The following is a 19,981-nucleotide window of genomic DNA, read 5'->3' as shown; positions in this document are numbered from 1 at the left end:
GACTGCTACAGCTTCTCAGGAGCTGAGTATCATCGGGCCTGGGCCTTCCCGCAGATGGCCAAGCGTGACGGAGAACTTGCTGGGAGTCTCTGAAAGCGGACTTTTGCTCCCGAGGTGATGAAGGAAGCTCTCTCGAGGGGAGGCCCCTGAAACTCAGGATAACCATTTCGTCGGCAGTGAAGACTTCAAAAGAACGTCTGGTTTTCAGAGGCAGACAATTCTACCGCAGAATAAACGGAGTCCTTAAAGGCAACCTCATACGAAGCGGAAGCACCTGGAGCAGTGGAAGGAGGTGTAGGCATTTCCAACGGGCGGCAAAAGACACCGAACAGCACCAGGCGGGCAACATGAGACTGAGTGCCCAGCAAAGTCCTGACATTCCTGGAACCTTTTTGCTGAGAGTGTCGACCAGGCAGGATTCCAACAGCAGCGCTCTTTAAGATTTTGGAGATTGACTATATATCAGCCGAAGGCAGAACGGGTCCCAAGGACAAGATCGCTCTCTCTCTGACGGACAGGAGAAGAGGCCCACGGAATCAGGAAGAGCCACAGCGCATGTGGGGCTCCCAGACGAGAAGCTCTGTGGTTACGGAGCCAGAGGGCTTTCCACAAAGTGGAGAGCGGTGGCGGAAACGGTCCCAGGAGAGGCCTAGTATGTTGTGGCCCCTCCAAATCTCTCATCCACCTCCACGGGTACCTGTCTGTGCGGCCTGCTCAAGTACGTCTGTGCTCTCTCTCTCCGGTTCTCTCTCTCTCACTCTCTCTTTCGCACTCCCGGTGGATTGGAGCCTCTTTAAAACGGGGATCAGAACAAACGAGTCCAGAGGAGAATGTCAACGGGGTTGTGGGGGGAAACTCTCTTTAGGGTGAGGGGGAAGCAAGGCCTGTCCCCACCCTCCCCTCTTCTCAGCAGCACAGAAAGCAGTCTCGCATGTGTGTGCTCGCGTTACGTGCGTGTGCGTGGGTGTGTCCTCAAAACAGCCCTGCCTCACCCCGGCCGAGAGCCCCCACCCCACCCCCACCCCACCCCGCTTTGGAACAGAGGAGATGGAAGAAGCCAGGTTCATGCCCCGGCTCAGGGGTGGGAAGAGTCAAATTTGGGAAATGCAGGGCAGGGAGGAACGTGGGCAAAACGAACCTTTCGATAACATGACATTCAGCAAACACATCAATAGTTAACCCTCCCAAAAATCCACGTTTGGCTGCTAGCTGACAGTAGGAAGCCCAGTTTATGGGGAGAAAGAGGTATGTGTGTGTCACTATCTAGTAAATCCATGCAGATGGTATTTTGCATTAAACATTTACACCACATTTAAGGCAGGGTGAAGTGTGGTGCACCATGCTCAGGATTCAGAACTCTTTGCCCCCGGAAAACCCAAATTCTGCAGCAAGGAAAGCGGAACTCTTCGAGTCCCATCTAAATTATGCAAACTGGGCATCTCTGCATAATTTCCCCTTGTTTTGCATAATTTATTCCACACCACTTTTACACAATTTATTCTGGTTTTCCTAGCTGTGCATAGGGAGGTCAAGGAGTTCTGCAGAGCGCTGGAGACATCTCTCCCTTCCTCCAAAGCGCTGGACACCTTCCTCAAGAGACATTCATGCAACTCTTATTACATAAGCATCCAAGCTAGAAACGTGCTTCTCGGTTGATTTAAATAATAATAATAATTTAAACCCCAAAGCTAACAAGTGTTCCCAGAAGTTCCCAGCACCCTGGCACTTCAGGACACAAGGGATTCTGAGAGGAGGCTCTGGATTGGGGAGGGGATTAAATAAGAAGCACCTGCCCACCAAGGTTATGGGGTGGAACTGAGAGCTGAACAAACACCCAGCCCTTCTTGCAGGAAGTCTGAGCCCCACTAACCCTGCGGTGGTAGCTGGGTACATAGCTGACCTCTCTAAGGAATGTCTCCCCCCAAAAGTCCCCCCTAGGCATCTTTCCACAGGGCCTCAGGACTGCCTGCCCCATTGCACCCTGGGGTCCCTTGCCCGTCTGCCGAGCGGAGCCCCAACACACTACCTCTTTCTTCTCCTCGTCTTCAGGGCCCGGGTCAGGTCCGGACGGCTCTGCGGAGGGGGGTTCTTCAGGGCCAGGCTCGGGGGCCTCGCTCTCTGGTCGGGGCTCGGATGGCTCCATGGGCACCTCTTGCTTCTCCTCACTGTGCAGAGAGAGGGAGAAGTAGTCACTTATGGGTTGGTTTGAGGCGGGGAATGATGACTTCCAGGTACAAAGAACACAGCCATCTCTTCTTGAGAGACAGAAAGCACCTGGGGGAAAAGGCTGAGGCTCAGGAAAATGCTGCTTCTTACAGCCCTGTGGAACCTTCCCCCACAATATTCAAGTGGAACCTTCTCCTTGGGGGTCTCTTTCCCTCTAGCTACCATTAGCCGCCATTTCTTCCATCCTGGCCACCCCAACCCCCCCAAAAACACCTTTGTGAACAAATATGCGCCAACCAGCCTAGCTTCTCCCCCACTCAGTAACCTTCCTAGAGGTCATTTGGGCCTTGAGGGAACCTCCCCCCACTGCCCCCCCACCAGGCTTAATCTCAGCCCCAGAACCTGTGAATCTGCCTGAGCACATGAGGAGTACCTTCCTGATATCCAGTGCACAAAGCACAGCCACCCCTCCCCCCCCCACATCTGGTGTTAGGGGTCAGAAGATAGTCCCTGAGCCCCAGCCCCTTCCCTTTCAGAAATCAACCACAGATGCCTAAAATAACAAACACTTTCCAAAATTATGAGCCCTCCCTTCTAAAGCTCTTATAGACACACTTCACCCCTCGAATGTCACCAAAGGCTGCTTCTTCCGTCTTCCAGGCCACAGAATCCCACACCCAAATCTCTCTCTCTCCCCCAAATTGCTCCCATGCAAAGCCTCCCCCAAAGTATCACAACATCCCCATGGGTCCTCAGAGGCCTGTCCTTAATAAGAGACCAGGGAACCGCCTGCCCCACTGAGGCCTGTGGGGAGGAAGGGGAGGGGGGAGAATGGACCAGGGAGAGAGGGACAGACAAGAGAGGGAAAGGAGATGGGAAATAGGAAGTCTGGGGAAGAAAGACACGTGCAATTTGAAGGGGATGGAGGGAAAGAGCCAGTGTGCAGTTGGAAGGCAAACAGGAGGAGGAAAGAAATGGAAGAAAGAGGAGGGCAGGCAGGAGAAATATTTGCACAAACAGCAAAGGGAGTGGTGGGGAGGTGTTGATGAGACCAGCTGGAAGGGAGTAGAGGCAGAGTCCAGGGAAAGGAGAAAATGAGAGGAGAGAGAGAGATGAAGAGAGATGCAGCAAAATGAGGGCCCTTCAGAAAGGGGAGAAGCAAGGGATTGCTGGAGGAGAAGAGTGACCCTGTCAAATAAAGGGAAGAATTGGGGAAAGGGTGGGGGCATGACAAAGCAGAGGGACGGAGGGAAGGAGGGGGGCTGAAGCCAAGAAGGGAATGGAAGAGAAAATGGATGGCAGAGGGGCCCGGAGGAGGAGGAGGAGAGGGGGAAGGGAGCAGCGAGGCAGAGAAAGGAAGAGGGGGAGGGGCAGGAGGCGAGTGAATGAATGGGGGGAGAATGAATGGAGGAGAGAAAGGGGGATTTGCGCGCGGGGTGGGGTGGGGGCAGCGAGCTTGGAGCAGGATGCGGCCGGCGAAGGGAGAGAGGAGAGGGCTCGGGAAGAAGATGGGGACAGATCTGGGAGCGGGGAGGGAAGGGGAGGCGAGCAAGATGGGAATGGCGCAGGGAGAGCAAGGCGCGCGGGGCGGGGGAAGGAGGCGAGGAAGGGAAAGGGAGAGCGGGGCGACCCGGCCGGGAAGGACGCGGCAGCAGGCGGCGGAGCCCGGGCGAGACTGCGGGGAGCGGGCGGCGGGCGAAGGCCGGCCAGAGGAGGGGACGGGCGAATGAATGAATGAATGAATGAATGGGTGGATGGGAAGGATGGATGGATGGAGGCAGGCAGCGGCCGCGCTGCGCCAGGCCGGGCGCCCCGTCTCACCCTCCCTTGCTCTCGGAGAGCAGCATGGCCCGGCCGGCGCTTCCTCCGCTCCGCCTCTAGTCCAGCAGGCGCCGCAGCGACGCGGGGCCGGGCGGGGGCGGCGGCAGGAGCGGCGCAAGCAGCGTCAGGAGCGCACCGGGGCCGCGGACAGGCGGCGGAGCCATCTTGCCGCCGCCGTCTTTCCCAGCAGCCCCCGGGAGGGTTTGGGGAGGAGGGGGGAGGAGGAGGAGGAGGAGATGGAGAGGGGAGAAATAGCGGAGGAGGAAAGGGCATGGGTGGGGGTGGGCGCCGGCGGAGAGGCGATGGGAGGCTGCAGGAGAGCGCAAGCAGCAAAGCAAGGCGCGCACCCCTTGACACACACACGCCCGACCCACGCTTTGGCCTCGGCATCGCAGCTTCTTCCCCCAATCCCTGCACAACACCCCACTTCCATGTCACCCCCAAAAAGAAAGGGGGGAACACCACCAGTCTGCAGAGACTTTTTTGGGATGTGGGCTGCTCTCTTGACGAAGGGAGGAATGGCAACATTTGGGGAATGGGCAAAGCCTTCCACACTTCTCGGCTGTGAAGGATGCAGCCCAGCCAGGTCTGGTCCTTGGCATCTTGGGCCACCTCCTCACTGCCTGGGAAAGATTCTGTGCCTTTGACAGCGGCGTCAACAGGCACGAGTTCAACAGGAACAGCTTCCACTGCCCTGTCTGCAGCACAGCAGTGGGTCATGAGCTGCCCACTACAGCAGGAACAGGGAATTGATGGGAGGTTCCTGGGCTTCTTAGGGGTATCTGGTTGGCCACTGTGAGAACAGGGTGGTGAAGAAATGATCCAATGACCTTATCCAGCCAGCTCTGCTTACTGTGACCTAGTCCAGTAACATCAGGGGGACTCCCCGGATCCCCATCCTGGCCACTAGCAGGTAACAAAACTGGGCAGCAGCACTGGCTTTTGGAACAGCGGAGCCCTACAAACCAGTTGCATTGTCCCCCACCCCAAGTTAATTCGTTTCCTGTGTTTGTTCCAGCGAGACATTAACAGGCACCACCCCAATGGTGCAATATCAGTCAAAGGAGGCAACTCCATCACCATCAGTTTGGCCCAGCGGACGGGTCCAGTCCCAAGCAGAAGTGAGATTCGTTGGAGCATGTTGCTGCAGAGGCTGCAGCTGCTTTTTGGGGGGTTGGAGAGCCTTTAGATAGAGCACAGCACCTAGCACAGAATGGGAACTGCTTGAACGATGTACATGTGTACACTACCGGCCTAGCCTAACTGAAGTTGGGGGTCAAGCAGCCCAGGGTGATGAGGAGCATCTCTGCTGATACCAGAAGCATCTACCTGACCATGGTTGATCTGCGCCAGCAAGATCCAGAAGCCATGACACCTTGACACTAACAAGGCGTGCCAGCTGTTTCCGTCCACCCCTCAGCCTTGGACCATACAGACCACTTTAACAAAATCAAAACTTTTGAATCATCATAAAACCTGTAACAGCATAATCCCTCTACCAGAAATCAAGTATCCTTGTATGTGCAGAAGTGAGGTGCATGTGGAAGGGCAGAGAATAACTGAGCGGTCTTTAGAACGTCCCAGGTTAATTCCCTGATGGCATTTTGTGCAGGGCTGAGAGGCTCCCCTCTGACAGCACTGAGCAAGGTATATGTCCCCTAGAAGCGCACAGGGGTTGGTTTAGACAGAGACCCGCTGATCATGCTGAGCTTAACAAGTACTGCCAGGGAAATAACCAAGTTCAGCTAGAAATATGTAGTATATCAGTCCTGAATTTCTAAAACAAGTAACAGATAGGTAGCCGTGTTGGTCTGCCATAGTATAAAAAAAAAAAAATCCAGTAGCACCTTAAAGACCAACTAAGTTAGTTCTTGGTATGAGCTTTCGTGTGCATGCACACTTAATAATAATAATAATAATAATTTATTATTTATACCCCGCCCATCTGGCTGGGCCTCCCCAGCCACTCTGGGCGGCTTCCATAAAAACCAAAAATACAATAAAATATCACACGTTAAAAACTTCCCTGAACAGGGCTGCCTTAAGATGTCTCCTGAATGTCAGGTAGTTGTTTATCGCCTTGACATCTGCTGGAAGGGTGTTCCACAGGGCGGGCGCCACTACCGAGAAGGCCCTCTGCCTGGTTCCCTGTAGCTTTGCTTCTCGCAATGAGGGAACCGCCAGAAGGCCCTCGGCGCTGGACCTCAGCGTCCGGGCAGAATGATGGGGGTGGAGACGCTCCTTCAGGTATACTGGACCGAGGCCGTTTAGGGCTTTAAAGGTCAGCACCAACACTTTGAATTGTGCTCGGAAACGTACTGGGAGCCAATGCAGGTCTTTCAAGACCGGTGTTATATGGTCTCGGCGGCCGCTCCCAGTCACCAGTCTAGCTGCCGCATTCTGGATTAGTTGTAGTTTCCGAGTCACCTTCAAAGGTAGCCCCACGTAGAGTGCATTGCAGTAGTCCAAGCGGGAGATAACCAGAGCATGCACCACTCTGGCGAGACAGTCCGCAGGCAGATAGGGTCTCAGCCTACGTACCAGATGGAGCTGGTAAACAGCTGCCCTGGACACAGATTTGACCTGTGCCTCCATGGACAGCTGTGAGTCCAAAATGACTCCCAGGCTGCGCACCTGGTCCTTCAGGGGCACAGTTACCCCATTCAGGACCAGGGAATCCTCCACACCTGCCCGCCTTCTGTCCCCCAAGAACAGTACTTCTGTCTTGTCAGGATTCAACCTCAATCTGTTAGCCGCCATCCATCCTCCAACCGCCTCCAGACACTCACACAGGACCTTCACCGCCTTCACTGGTTCTGATTTAAAAGAGAGGTAGAGCTGGGTATCATCCGCATACTGATGAACACCCAGCCCAAACCTCCTGATGATCTCTCCCAGCGGCCGCATGTAGATGTTGAAAAGCATGGGGGAGAGGACAGAACCCTGAGGCACCCCACAAGTGAGAGCCCAGGGGTCTGAACACTCATCCCCCACCACCACTTTCTGAACACTTCTTCAGATACACTGAAACAGAAGTTGCCAGATCCTTCTATATAGTGGTAAAACAAGTAAATTCGTCTGGAAATTCCTGCATTGCAGGGGGTTGAGCTAGATGGCCAACTCTGTGATTCTATGAAATCACCTCTTCCCCCAGGAACCCTCCCACAGCCCGCTCTGCGCATGCCTCTGACCACCCACGTGTTCTGGGGCTCAAAGGTGGGCCAAACAAAGCCCTGTATCCCATGTTGCGTTGTGTGGCATTGCTGCGTGTTGGCCTCAAGCCAAACCTGAACTCCTGGACCCGCTGCCGCCCCTGGAGGCTCCCTTCTCTACGCGCCCCATTCCCCAGCGGTGCATGTGGGGCCTGCTCTGCCCTCCACTGCCCGGGTCGCTCAGCCTCGGATACTTACTTTTCGCTGTGCCGCTGTTCGGACGGGCGGTGTGGCTCCGAGGCAGGGACCCCGCTGTCGAGGCCACTGGCCTCCATTGGAGTGGGGGGCTCTGGGCTGCCCTGTGGGGAAAGGCTTAGTTTAGCAGGAAGAGGCCACACGGTGAGGGTCTCAAGACCTCCCCCGCCCTGTATGTGCCTCCCCCTCCAAAAACAATGCACACCCCGCCCTGCAACCCCTCCTCTCCCCCATTCCGTACTTGCTCTGGAACTGTCATCTCCATCTCCTCCTCCTCTTCCTGCTCCTGGCCATGGCTGGGGTGTCTCTGGGGCTCCGAAGGCAGGGGAAGGGTGTTTCTTCGCTTTTCCCTTGGGCTTGATGACCCATCTTGCTGGGTCTGGGGGCTGTGGCGTGGGGGGCTCTCCCCTGTCGGGGAGGTCTCTTTGGTGTGGGGGTAGCTGCTACCGTCCCTTGAGGCTTCAGGGCTACGGGACTGAAAGCACAAAAACAGGTGGTTTGGTTTTTTTAGGTGGCCGGCTCCAGCCTGCCCACCTGAGGAAGGCTGCACTGAAATGAGACATAATCCACAGACACATCTCCCCTGCTGCTCACAAGCAGGGGAAGACACAATCACGAAGCAAGCTTGTGACTGGATTAAAGGAAAGTAAACTGAGCCAGTCAATTAATTGATTAAATCCTCAACCTGAGAAAGAATAATAGTTTGGGGGAACATGCTTTCTTTGCTTTTAGATGATGATTCACCAATGTGTCACAGCCGGTATAATTTCAGAAAAGCCCTGGCTCTCCCATTAAAGAGGGAACACCTCTTAAGATGTTTGCCATTTGCACATGTATTTTATTTGATTTTTAAAGCTGCTTGCCAGCAAGGTGGGGGTACTTTTTTTTACTAGCACAAATGATTTTTAAAGCACGTTTTAGATCGCTCCGAATAAAATGACTATCAATACGGCAGTGCTCACAAGAGGCTCATCACTCTCAGCGCCTTTGAATATGCTTTATAGCTAACAGCTACCGAGAATGGTTGTGTGGACAGAATAGCCCAGCATCTAAAGTTAGGAATCCTTAAATATGGACAAGAAAACAAATAATGCACTGAGACAGGATTGTTGCTTTTCTTTTTTGAAGAAAAAGAAACCCCTCTTCCACACACACCCTGGGTTTCAAACGCCCGGTGCAAATTCAGTTTTCATGCAAGACTTACAATGCATATTTTTAAGTTGTTCAAGGCAAGCTCTGCCAGGGACTGAAAAATTTGGCCAGAGGCAAGTGTTAGGCGTCTGAAGCTTGGCGGCTTCTAGTTGGCCAAGCTCCGCCCATGATCTCCCATGGATTAGCTTGCCCTGAGCTAGGAACGCCTGTTTGTTCTTAAGCAGCATCTTGCTTTGAGCCAGACACTCTCCAAATGCCCAGTCTCACAGCAGCTTCAAACAAGGCTCTGGGGATTCAATCGGGGGGCAGCATCTAGACACAGAGATCAAATGCTGAGCTGCTAGCCATGGGCCTTTTTCACCCCGTCGGAGCACATTCGTTGCCCAGAAGTCAGGGAAGGACCAGAATTGAGCACGTTTCCAGGGGAGAAAAACATTGCCCTGCTGCTCTGGAAACTTCAGCTACTGTTTGAAGCCCAAAGGCTGCTAAGCAGCAGCAGCAGCAGACAGCAGATAATCTCAAGTATGGGAACACTGCTTGTAGCCTGGTAAGTGAGCAGCGTTCTTCAACTTGGGGTGCCCAGGTGTTGTTGAACTACAACTCCCATAAGGCAGAGCTGGGGGGTAGGATGGGAGTTGTGGTCCAACAACACCTGGGGTCACTGGCCTAGGGGAAGCCGCCGTAACAGAGAAAGGGCACTTATACACACCACTGATGACCAAGGGGCTGGCTAATTGCAAGGTGCTTTGAAACACCTGCCAAATGTATTGATTCTCATTTCCCTAATTAAAACAAGAAGAAGAAGAAGAAGAAGAAGAAGAAGAAGAAGAAGAAGAAGGCGGGGAACCACACACGAAAACCCTGGTGGCCCCCATGGATAAAAAGACTGGGCGGAGGTGGAGGAGAGCTGGATTCAAATCCTTCCTGATGGGAAAGGTGCCCTCAACAGGTTGAAGTGGTAATAAAGTAAGACGCAAATCCTGCAGGAAAAGGGGAAAGTACTAGGCAGAGGAAGATGGGCGGCAGGTGTTCAAGAAACCACAATGGGACAATCCAACCATGACTCAATCTGTGATCCTGAACAGACACAATAACCAAGTGTGGGAAGCCCAGCTTTTTTGCCGCCGCCTTCAAGCGACTCAGGAAGAAACCGGCCACTCACCTTTCTGCTGCTGCCGCTGCTGGAAGGCGACCGGGACCGCGACCTGGAGCGAGACCTGGAGCAGGAGCTGCTGTGCCGCTCGGAGCCAGAGCGGGATGGGGACCCCGAGGCCCGCCGCTTCCTGGCGGGCGACTCAGAGGAGCCGGAGCGGGGCCTCCTGGCGCGGGAGCGAGGCTGCGAGCTGCCGCGAGAGCGGGACCTGGAGGAGCTGGACGCGGAGGAGGAAGAGCGGGAGGAGCTGGAGCCTGCGGGCCTTTCCCGCGGGCGCTGCGGGGGAGATGGCGGGGGGCCGGGCCGTTCCTCCGGGGGGCTGGGGCTGGCAGCGGCGGCTGGGACTTCCTGAGCGGGGGGAGATGGCTGAGAAAGCTGAGGGGGGGCCTCTTCGTCTTCTGCAGGGCTGGGCCCGGGGGCCTCCTTGGTCAAGAGAGGGGGAGGGGGCTCCTGGCCCCCGTCATCCTGCTGGGCGTGTTGTGCTTCTGTCAGCTGCGGAGGGGAAGGGGAGTCCTGGACCAGGGCGGCGGCGGCAGCTGCTGTCTCTTCCTCCAGAGTCTTCAGGGCCTCGGCTGCTTCCTCCTGATCCTCATCTCTCTGGATCTCCTCTGCCACCACCTGCTGGGGCTGCAGGGGGACCACAGGGGCTCCCCACCCCAGCAGGCCCACCCCCTGCTCCCCTTGTGCCTCGTGGGGAGCAGTCGCCCCTCTTTCCTCCGGGCAAGGCCCTGCTTCCTTGGCCACCTCCGCCTTTAAGGCTTCGGGTAGCTGGGCTGCGGCCTCGACGGGCTCTGCCTCTTCTGGAGGCCCTGGCATCTCGGGGCCCCTCTTTTCCTCCCGGGGCCCCTCCTGCGTCACAGTTGCTGGCTGCTCTTCCCTGCACTCTGGGGCTGCGGGTTCAGCCTCTGCGAGGCCCTTTGAGGGTGGGAGAAGTGGCATGGCCGCTCCGCAAACTGGGGCGTCCGGGGTTTGGGGCGTGGCCTCTTTTGGCTGGGCCTGTGGGGCAATGGGCAGGGAAGGCTGGCATGCGCCCTTCTCCAGGGGAGCTGGGGTGCCGGGCTCAACCTGCCCCTTTGGCGTCTGTTTCTCCGGCAACGCGGCAGCTTCTTCTTCCTCCTCGTCCTCATCCTCGTCGTCGTCCTCTTCGTCGTCCTCCTCCTCCTCTTCCTCCTCCTCTTTCACAGGAGCCCTCTGGGCTGCCCTCCGACTCCTGAGAGGTGTCTCTCGCTCTTCGCTGCTTGGGGCATGGGCGGCTCCCGGGGTCTTTACAGCTCTGGCCTGAAGGGAAGAGGAAATCACAGCATGCCTCCAGCAGCTTTGCACCAGCCCCTCCTGGGGCAAATGCTTCTTCGCACGACCTCCCCACGCTGACCCCCTCAACCCATATCACGGCCACTTACCTGCCTGACCCGGGTCGGGTGCTGCTCTGGTCTTCTGGGCCCTTCTTCATCCGATTCTTCCCTCTCCCGTGACACAATGCAGCTTTTGCCTAGCAAAGGAAGGGGAGAACCGTCAGCTGCTCAGGCCAGAAATGGCTTCTCACACAAGGCGGGCCACCCCAAGGTGGCAGCTGGGAGAGGCACAAGGTCCAGCATTGTGCGGGACCAAGGAGAAGAGTCGGTGGAAGAAGATTGGAAAAAATTTAAAGTATATCTTCAAAAATATTGTAAAATTAAGGACTGTTAGAAAGGTGTTGGAAAAAGAAAATTAGGTAGTTTTGGTATATATGAGATAAAGGATTAAGTAAAAATGAGTTGATGAAAGTGATGAAAGAGAGGACGTTAAACTATATTATTTTAAACTAAATTACTTAAATGAAAATAAGGTTGGAAGGATTTGCTGAAAAAACAATCTGAATTAGAATACAAAATTGGGAGGTGCGAGGAGGTCAAGGAAATAAGGAAGAAAGCTATGTAAAGGTTTAATCTGTTCTTTTTTATTTAATTTTTTTAATTGAATGTATTTTTATACCTTCTTTTTCTTTTTTCTGTTACTGTTGTATTCTTTTTTATATTTTGTATTGTTCTTTTCTCTTTTTGAAACCTTAAACTTTGAACACACACACACACACACACACACACACACACACAGAAACAAACAAAACAAGGCCCAGCCTTGTGTTCTCGCAGTGGCCAACCAGAGGCATTTGGAAACCTGCCAGCAGGATTCGAACACAAGATTCCACTCTCCTCCTCTGGTTTCCAGCAAATGGTAATCAGAAGCATTGCTCTCCCTGACCATGGAGTCAAAGCACAGCCATAATGGCTAGTAGCCATCTTATTCTTCATGAATTTGTCCACTCCTCTTATAAAGCCATCCAAGTGGACGGCCATGCTGGAGGCATGCCGTGATTTCCTCTTCCCTTCAGGCCATCACGCCTCCTGGGGGGGGGAGAGTTCCATAGTTCCACTGCGTGAGGAAGGACTTTCTTTCGTTTAGCCGGCTCGATCGCATCTTCACAAAGCAAACAGATCGGCTGCCGATCCATTTGCCCCCCAAAGGGCTCCAACCCCACCCCAGTACCTTCATTTTTGACAGCAGGAGCAGAGGAGGCTGCCTGGTAACATCTCAGAACATTGGTCCATCAATCTCAGTATGACCTACCCTATTCCTGTGACCGTCGCTGGTTTTATCTGCTTTAAAAACTGAATTCTAATTGGTTGTGATGGCTGAGTTTTCAATTGCTGTAACCAGCCCAGAGATCTGCTGACGAAGGGTGGGCAATAAATTGAACAATGATGATGCTACACTACCAATAACAGTAGAAGAAATAATTATAATAGTACACAGACTAGACCTACCTAGAGATTTCACTGGGGACTGAACCTTCTTCACGGTTAGCAGATAAGTCTGCCCACCCCCAAGACATGGGTCTTCCTTCTGATTACTGTCAACATGAGTACTACCAGAAGCCTCTCATAATACTCAAGCAAGCAATGACAAGCAGTGTGTGTGTGTATGTGTGTACACACACACACACACAGGGCTAGGAGCAAACATTCCCCTCTGCCATGCCTCTCCATTTTGGCTGATGTGAGAGCAGATGTGGAAGCATAGCCAGAAGTTGCTCTTCTCCCTGGTGGGTGGGCGGGTGTGTAAACACTCTGACACTGGCTTGCCTCTGATCTATGTACATCTAGTGGAACAATAGTTACTGATAATCCACATTCTGAACAAAAGCTTTGATCAACCTTGACGATCAGCAGGCATGGAAGAAACGGGTGTGCTAACAGGGCATCTAACAGGGCATCGCCTTAAGCCTCAAGGTGTGGAATGTTGCCCAGCTGTTTGGAGGGAGCAACACCACCACCTCGTCCCCCTGGTCACCCAAATCCCTTTGCAGCAGAAGTGTGTGCAAACACATCTTCCAAACAGAGAAACTGGATGAGTGCCAAGAGGTTTGCAAATGCCTGCCTGCCTGGGGCACCTCCTCCTGCCCTCTTTTTCTCTGGAAACCAGGTACACAGGAGTCATGTTCTGAGCAGGTCAAGAGCACATACCTTTTAAAAAGCTAGACCAGGGGTCAGCAAAATTTTTCAGCAGGGGGCCAGTACACTGTCCCTCAGACCTTGTGGGGGGCTGGACTATATTTTTTTTGGGGGGGGGAAATGAACAAATTCCTATGCCCCACAAATAACCCAGAGATGCATTTTAAATAAAAGAACATATTCTACTCATGTAAAAACACGCTGATTCCTGGACCGTCTGTGGGCCGGATTTAGAAGGCGATTGGGCCGGATCCAGCCCCCGGGCCTTAGCTTGCATACCCCTGAGCTAGACACTCAAATCCACACTCTGGAATCAACTGCATGGGTATGTTTCTTAGCAATTTAGAGGTGAGGCAAAAGCACATTAACCCTGCAGTTGCATAGCTGTGCTATAACAAGGAAAACAACATGGAGCATACATAGTGTACATCTTTTCCCCCTTTTTCTTTACTTAAAAACTTCTCAAAATTGCAGCCGACCCTACAGAACAAGTACTGTAAAATCTATCATGCCCGTAACAACCCAGACTCTCAATAATGGCATCAGAATATTGTAACCAGCTCCGAACGGTTCATGTTTTCCAAATGCCATTTGTCATAGTCCATCCATTTCCATAATTAACTAATGCAATCTTGCTGCATCATGTCTGAATCTGACCGTCTACTAAGATGTCTGTATTTCAGAGCTATGAAAATCTGGCTTAAAATCATTCCATCAGACCTTTTACACGGTTATATCTGGTGTTAAAGCAGAATTGTCTACAGCAGGGGTGGCCCCATTCCCTTCTAAGCAACCTTTTGAGGACAACATACCAGAGACAAAAAGCTGGTGCAGCAAGGAGTGTAAAATTTTCCTTTGCACAGGAGTTTAGCTTCCACACACATACCTCTCTATCCTCCACCCAAACAAGCGAAAGGCATTATCAGAGCTCAAGGACACATTCCAGGCAGGCAAAAATGCTCAGGGTGAGAAGCAAGGTCAGCAAGGAACATGGCCTGGGGAGGATTCTCAGGGCCAAATGCAGAGGGACGGCAGGCCACGTTTAGCACCTGGGCCCAAATTCCCCCACCAGTGACCTGGAGTTGCAGGGTCGATTCAGATGTGATGCTAAATAGCAGTTCAGCATTATCAGAATGAGAAACGGAGAATCTCGGGTCCACGTGTTCCCCTCCCCCAAGTATGAGACCTCTCGGTATAGGGCGGTACAGTGGTACCTCGGGTTACATACGCTTCAGGTTACATGCGCTTCAGGTTACAGACTCTGCTAACCCAGTAGTGCTTCAGGTTAAGTACTTTGTTTCAGGATGAGAACAGAAATTGTGCTCCGGCGGCACAGCAGCAGCAGGAGGCCCCATTAGCTAAAGTGGTGCTTCAGGTTAAGAACAGTTTCAGGTTAAGTACAGACCTCTGGAATGAATCAAGTACTTAACCCGAGGTACCACTGTATATAAATTCAATCAATCAATCGATCAATCAAAGCTGCAGGGAGGAGTTTGGAAGCATCACTTCCATTGTAGACCAACCACACCTTGCTGTGTCACCCAAACCTGATAAGTCGAAGCTGATCTTGACCGTGGTTTGTTGAAACTGCAAATGCATCCAAAGTCAGCCATGTAGGAAGTTCACATTTGTGGAGATGGCTAATGTAGGTCCACTAATTCCAGTAGGTCTACCATGAGTAGAACCTAGTTAGATACAACCCGGCATTTAAGAAAGTGACTTATGTCAACAAACCATGGTTAAGATAAAACATGGTTTAGGGTTCCGATGTAATGTCTGAAATGGAAGCAGAAGGCTCTGATTTTCCCATGGCTATTTTGGAGGAGGAGAAAGGAGGGAGGGAGTGTGTGAAGGCAAGGTTTGCTGCACTCATCCCCCTAATTCTAAAATCTGGGTTATGGGCAAACCTAGGTTGCCCCAGAGTTGGTGAGGCTCACGTGACATCAACATGAAAAAGAGCCTTTAGTGTCATTGGCCCAGTCCTGAGGAATGCTTTGCTAATATGGATTCAGCAGGTGTCTTCTGTTTCAACCTATAAATGCCTGCTGGAAACTTGGCTATTTTAGAATGGCAGATTAAACTGATGGGCTATGCTGAAACGGCAAAAATGACCAGAAAAGTTAGGAATCAGGAAGACCAACATTTTAGTAAGAAATGGGGGAAATATATAATTTATCTTAAAAATCATTGTAAATAATTAAAATTAGTAGTAGGATCGGAATGATACTTGTCGTTAACGTTGGACTAAGGTTGTAATGGAGATTTAATAGAATTGTATTAATAGAGAAGATGCAGGAGGAAAAAAGTTAACACAAGGACCCACAAAGGGGAGGAGGGAAGTCCATGGGAATTTATGGAATTCTCTTTTTGTTTTGGTTGTTTGACGATGGTTTGTAAATTTCAAAGTTTGGAAAAATAAATATATATATATAGAGAGAGAGAGAGAGAAGAAAAGTTGGATATTTTGCCAGACTTATGCGGGCAATTAATAATGCATCCTTTTATAACAGTTAGCTGATGGTCTCAGGTTTTAATTTATATATATATATATATATATGGGCAGTGCTTTTTTCTGAGGAGATGCAGGGGTATGCATACCCCTAAACATTTTGTGAATCTTTGTACTTTTGTCCATTTACTGTATTTATTTCCCCCGATTTGAACTATAAATTGGTGATTTTCTTGAGTCAAAACGAGAGTACCCCTAAACATTTGTTTAAAGAAAAAAAGCACTGTATATAGGCATTACTGTAAACTGCATTGATATATTTTGATCTCCCTGTGGAGTATTGTGGGGAAAACCTTCGCCCGTGTGGTTCTCGACAGATTACAGTCATTCACTGACAAGAGTCTATCCCATGTCACAATACAGCTTTAGAACTCAGAGGTCAGCAGCCAATGTGATTTTCTCACTATTCCAGCTGCAGGAGTATTGACGAGAGAAGAGGTGCCCTTCTATATCGCCTTCCTAGACCTGACAAGGGCCTTTGACCTCATCAGCCGAAAAGGGCTCTTTGCACTGCTCAACAAGATAGGATGCCCACCTAAGCTTCACAAGATGATTGTGTTTTTATAGCAACAAAGGTTTTTTTTAAAACAAATAAATAAACTGCCCCCCAATGTTATTTCCAAATTTCTTAAAGCGGACAATAAATAACTGACTTTCGTCTCAAAAACAAACATACACGGCGTATCCTAATGGGGCGTGAAGAAGCAATTCACTTAGAGGGAGAAACGCACCAATTATTGATGCCTATCCTGTCGCACAACCACAAATTTCAACATGTTTCTTCTTGCAGCATCCCTGAGGAAGGAAGACTTAAACATGACCTTTGTTAATCACCACCTCCGATTTTAACTACTTAATGGTTTTATATCGTTATCTTGAAAGTTTTATTAATGACTGTCGTGGTCTATCAACAGTATTCAGATACCTGATATAAAACTTCCATGCTATCTTGTCCATCAGTAAATGTGCAGAATACGAACCCATAATTTACTAGAGAGTACCAGCTGTTCTGTTTCATCAGAAACACTCCACAAGATCAAGTTGTTTCTCCTCAAAACGTTTTCCAACTCATCAACTTGATTTTAACATTCCCTTTGCTTTTTTACTAGGGGCTTTTTCACAAGGACCCATTTAACTTGCCAGGTCATCAAAGTTTGTGTTCCAAGTTACATATTTACTTGTTTTCTATACGGAATTTATAACCTGCTTTTCGAAAAGAGACACCCATAAGAATAAAAACAGCACAGTCAGCAGGCAAAAACAACAGCATCCTTTCCTCCACCTTTTTGCCCATCATTTCAATCCTCTTATCAATTTTTCTTTCCACAGGCAAAATATTTCTCGATCTTTCAGTGTTCTTATCCAATTCCTTAATTTGGAACTTAACACAATTTTTCTGAATTTTTTTATCACTCTTTGGGGGTTAGAATTGCAGACTTGTCAGTAACTAAAAGAGTGCCTTCCTTAATATCAACTACACTGGTACCTCGGGTTAAGTACTTAATTCGTTCTGGAGGTCCGTTCTTAACCTGAAACTGTTCTTAACCTGAAGCACCACTTTAGCTAATGGGGCCTCCCGCTGCGCCGCCAGAGCACGATTTCTGTTCTCATCCTGAAGCAAAGTTCTTAACCCGAGGTAATATTTCTGGGTTAGCGGAGTCTGTAACCTGAAGCGTATGTAACCTGAAGCGTATGTAACCCGAGGTACCACTGTACTTCGGCCCCTACAATCCCTCCCAGGTGAGTTGCACCTGGATCCATCATTATTAACTTTCAGGAGGAACTTGAGAACAGCCCTGCCTGCCTAGGCGTTTGATGACTGAAAAACACTGTTCCTGACAGTCACTGGCTGAGATAATGTTTTCAACTATATTTAAAATGTGTTTTCAAATGTTTTTATTACTGATGTGCTTGCTGCCCTGAGCTCCTTTGGGAGGGAAGGGTGGCATATAAACTGAAGGAAGAGAGAAAGAGCGCGAGGGAGGAACCACCCTACTTTCACAGGGGATGCAGGAGAGGGCCTTCTCAGTGGCGGTTCCCATACTTCAGATCTCCCTCCCTAGAGACGCTAGTCAGGTTCCTTCCTTGCTGTCCTGCTGGCAAGTGAAGACTTTATTCTTCCAACAGGCTTTTGGGAATTTACTGCTTGTATCATGCTGTTTTCATTGCCATCATTGGTATGTTTTAAACAGATTTTTTAGATTATACAGTCATACCTCGGGTTGAAGTCGCTTCAGGTTAAGCCTTTTCGGGTTGCGCTCTGCGGCGACCCAGAAGTAAAGGAGCACATCACGTCCGGGTTTCGCCGCTTGTGCTCAAAATGACGCCGTGCGCGGAAGCGGCAAATCGCGACCCGCACAGACGTGGGTTGCGTTCACTTCAGTATGCGAACAGGGCTCCGGAACAGATCCCGTTCGTATACAGAGGTACCACTGTATAGCTTTAATTCTATCAGTGTTTAATTGTACAGTGGTACCTCAGGTTAAGAACTTAATTCGTTCTGGAGGTCCGTTCTTAACCTGAAACTGTTCTTAAGCTGAAGCACCACTTTAGCTAATGGGGCCTCCCGCTGCCGCCACCGCGCGATTTCTGTTCTCATCCTGAAGCAAAGTTCTTAACACGAGGTACTATTTCTGGGTTAGTGGAGTCTGTAACCTGAAGCATCTGTAACCCGAGGTACCACTGTATTTTAACAAATGCCTTTTCTATGATTTTAGTGGTTCTTGTTTTCATCTGTAAGCTGCCTTGTGTCCCGTCAGGTAAAAAGGCAGGGTATAAGACGCTATCACCACCACTCTCCATGCTGCTCTGTCCCATCTGGAGCAGCCGGGGAATTATGTGAGACTGCTGTTTGTGGATTTTAGCTCTGCTTTTAACACTATCCTCCCCCATAGACTGGTGTCCAAGCTAGAGACGATTGGACTCCCCAACTCCACCTGTCTCTGGGTTTTGGATTTTTTGTCAGAACGTTCTCAGAGGGTTAGAGCAGGGTCACATGTGTCCACAGCCCTTAGCCTTAACACCGGCTCACCACAGGGTTGCGTGTTGAGTCCCCTGCTCTATGCTCTCTATACGTATGACTGTTCAGCCATCCACTCCAGCAACAAAATCATCAAGTTTGCTGATGATACTACGGTGGTGGGGCTCATTTCAGGAGGGGATGAGTCCGCCTATCGGGACGAGGTGGAGCGGCTCTGTGTTTGGTGTGGAGAGAACAATCTGGTTCTTAATACGGCTAAGACCAAGGAATTGGTGGTGGATTACAGGAAAAAAAAGGCGGACATTCAGCCCTTGTATATCAACGGGGAACGGGTGGAGAGGGTGGCGGAATTCAGGTTTTTGGGAGTGATTATGGATCAGGGCATGACTTGGAGCGCAAATACCACTGCTCTGGTGAAGAAGGCCCAGCAGAGAATTTATTTCCTCAGACTTTTAAAAAAGAACAATCTGAGTGAGAGACTGCTGGTGTCCTTCTACCGAGGCTCCATAGAGAGCATACTTACATACTGTATTTGTGCTTGGTTCTCCAGTTGTACAGCTAGGGAGAGGAAGGTGCTCCAGAAGGTCATAACCACAGCCCAAAGGATTATTGGGCACCCTCTTCCACCTTTGGAAGAACTGTACGGTTCCCGTTGCCTTAGGAAAGCAAACAACATCCTGCAGGATCCATCTCACCCGGGATACAGTCTGTTTGCACTACTGCCTTCTGGCAGGAGGTATAGAAACATCAAGTCAAGGACAAATAGACTGAAAAATAGTTTCTATCCAAGAGCTGTGGCCTTGTTGAATGCTGTAACTCGATAGTGAGACCTGGGAGTTTGATGGGGGTGGGGGTGGGGGTGGTTGGAAGGTGGTTTGTTTGGTTGTTGCTGTTGTTTTGCTTTGTTTTTAAGGGATGGCATCCAATTTCGTTGCACTGGTGCAATGTTGCACTAGTGTAATGACAATAAAGAATCTATCTATCTATCTATCTATCTATCTATCTATAAATAAATTTATAAAGGAGGAGGAGGAAAGAAAAGAAGGAAGCTGTCTGTAACCTCAGAGACTTCTCTTTGTATGTTTTGAATTGTCAGAGCCTCCGTTTTTTCATGGAACAGGATGAAACATTTGTACCATTTTTCTTTTCCACCTAAAATGACCACAGACACTTGTGTAATACAAATATTGTGGTAAGTGCCACTAATTAGGAATGAACAAAATCAGTACAGTGGTACCTTGGGTTACATACACTTCAGGTTACAGGCTCCACTAACCTAGAAATAGTGCTTCAGGTTAAGAACTT

At 50.4% G+C, this 19,981-nt stretch overlaps 1 protein-coding gene across 2 annotated transcripts in view; it reads right to left on the bottom strand.

Annotated features, from left to right (window-relative positions):
- Positions 1–19,981, bottom strand: part of ACIN1 (apoptotic chromatin condensation inducer 1) — a gene marked incomplete at its 5' end in the record, with an annotated part of 37,606 nt that overhangs the window by 11,485 nt on the left and 6,140 nt on the right. The window contains 5 exons of one of the 2 annotated variants that reach the window (XM_083472954.1): positions 2,027–2,165; positions 7,398–7,498; positions 7,636–7,861; positions 9,698–10,977; positions 11,100–11,188. In XM_083472954.1, coding sequence (XP_083329080.1) covers positions 2,027–2,165; positions 7,398–7,498; positions 7,636–7,861; positions 9,698–10,977; positions 11,100–11,188 — 1,835 coding nt within the window. Of the gene's footprint in view, positions 1–2,026; positions 2,166–7,397; positions 7,499–7,635; positions 7,870–9,697; positions 10,978–11,099; positions 11,189–19,981 lie in introns of both variants that reach the window. The other variant, XM_083472953.1, reaches the window with a different exon arrangement.

The sequence above is a fragment of the Podarcis liolepis genome (genome assembly GCF_965112155.1).
Source record: "Podarcis liolepis genome assembly, chromosome: 13".
In the NCBI taxonomy this organism is placed as follows: Eukaryota; Metazoa; Chordata; class Lepidosauria; order Squamata; family Lacertidae; genus Podarcis; species Podarcis liolepis.
Note: the sequence above shows the minus strand (reverse complement) of the source record. Positions and strands in the feature narration are given on the sequence as shown.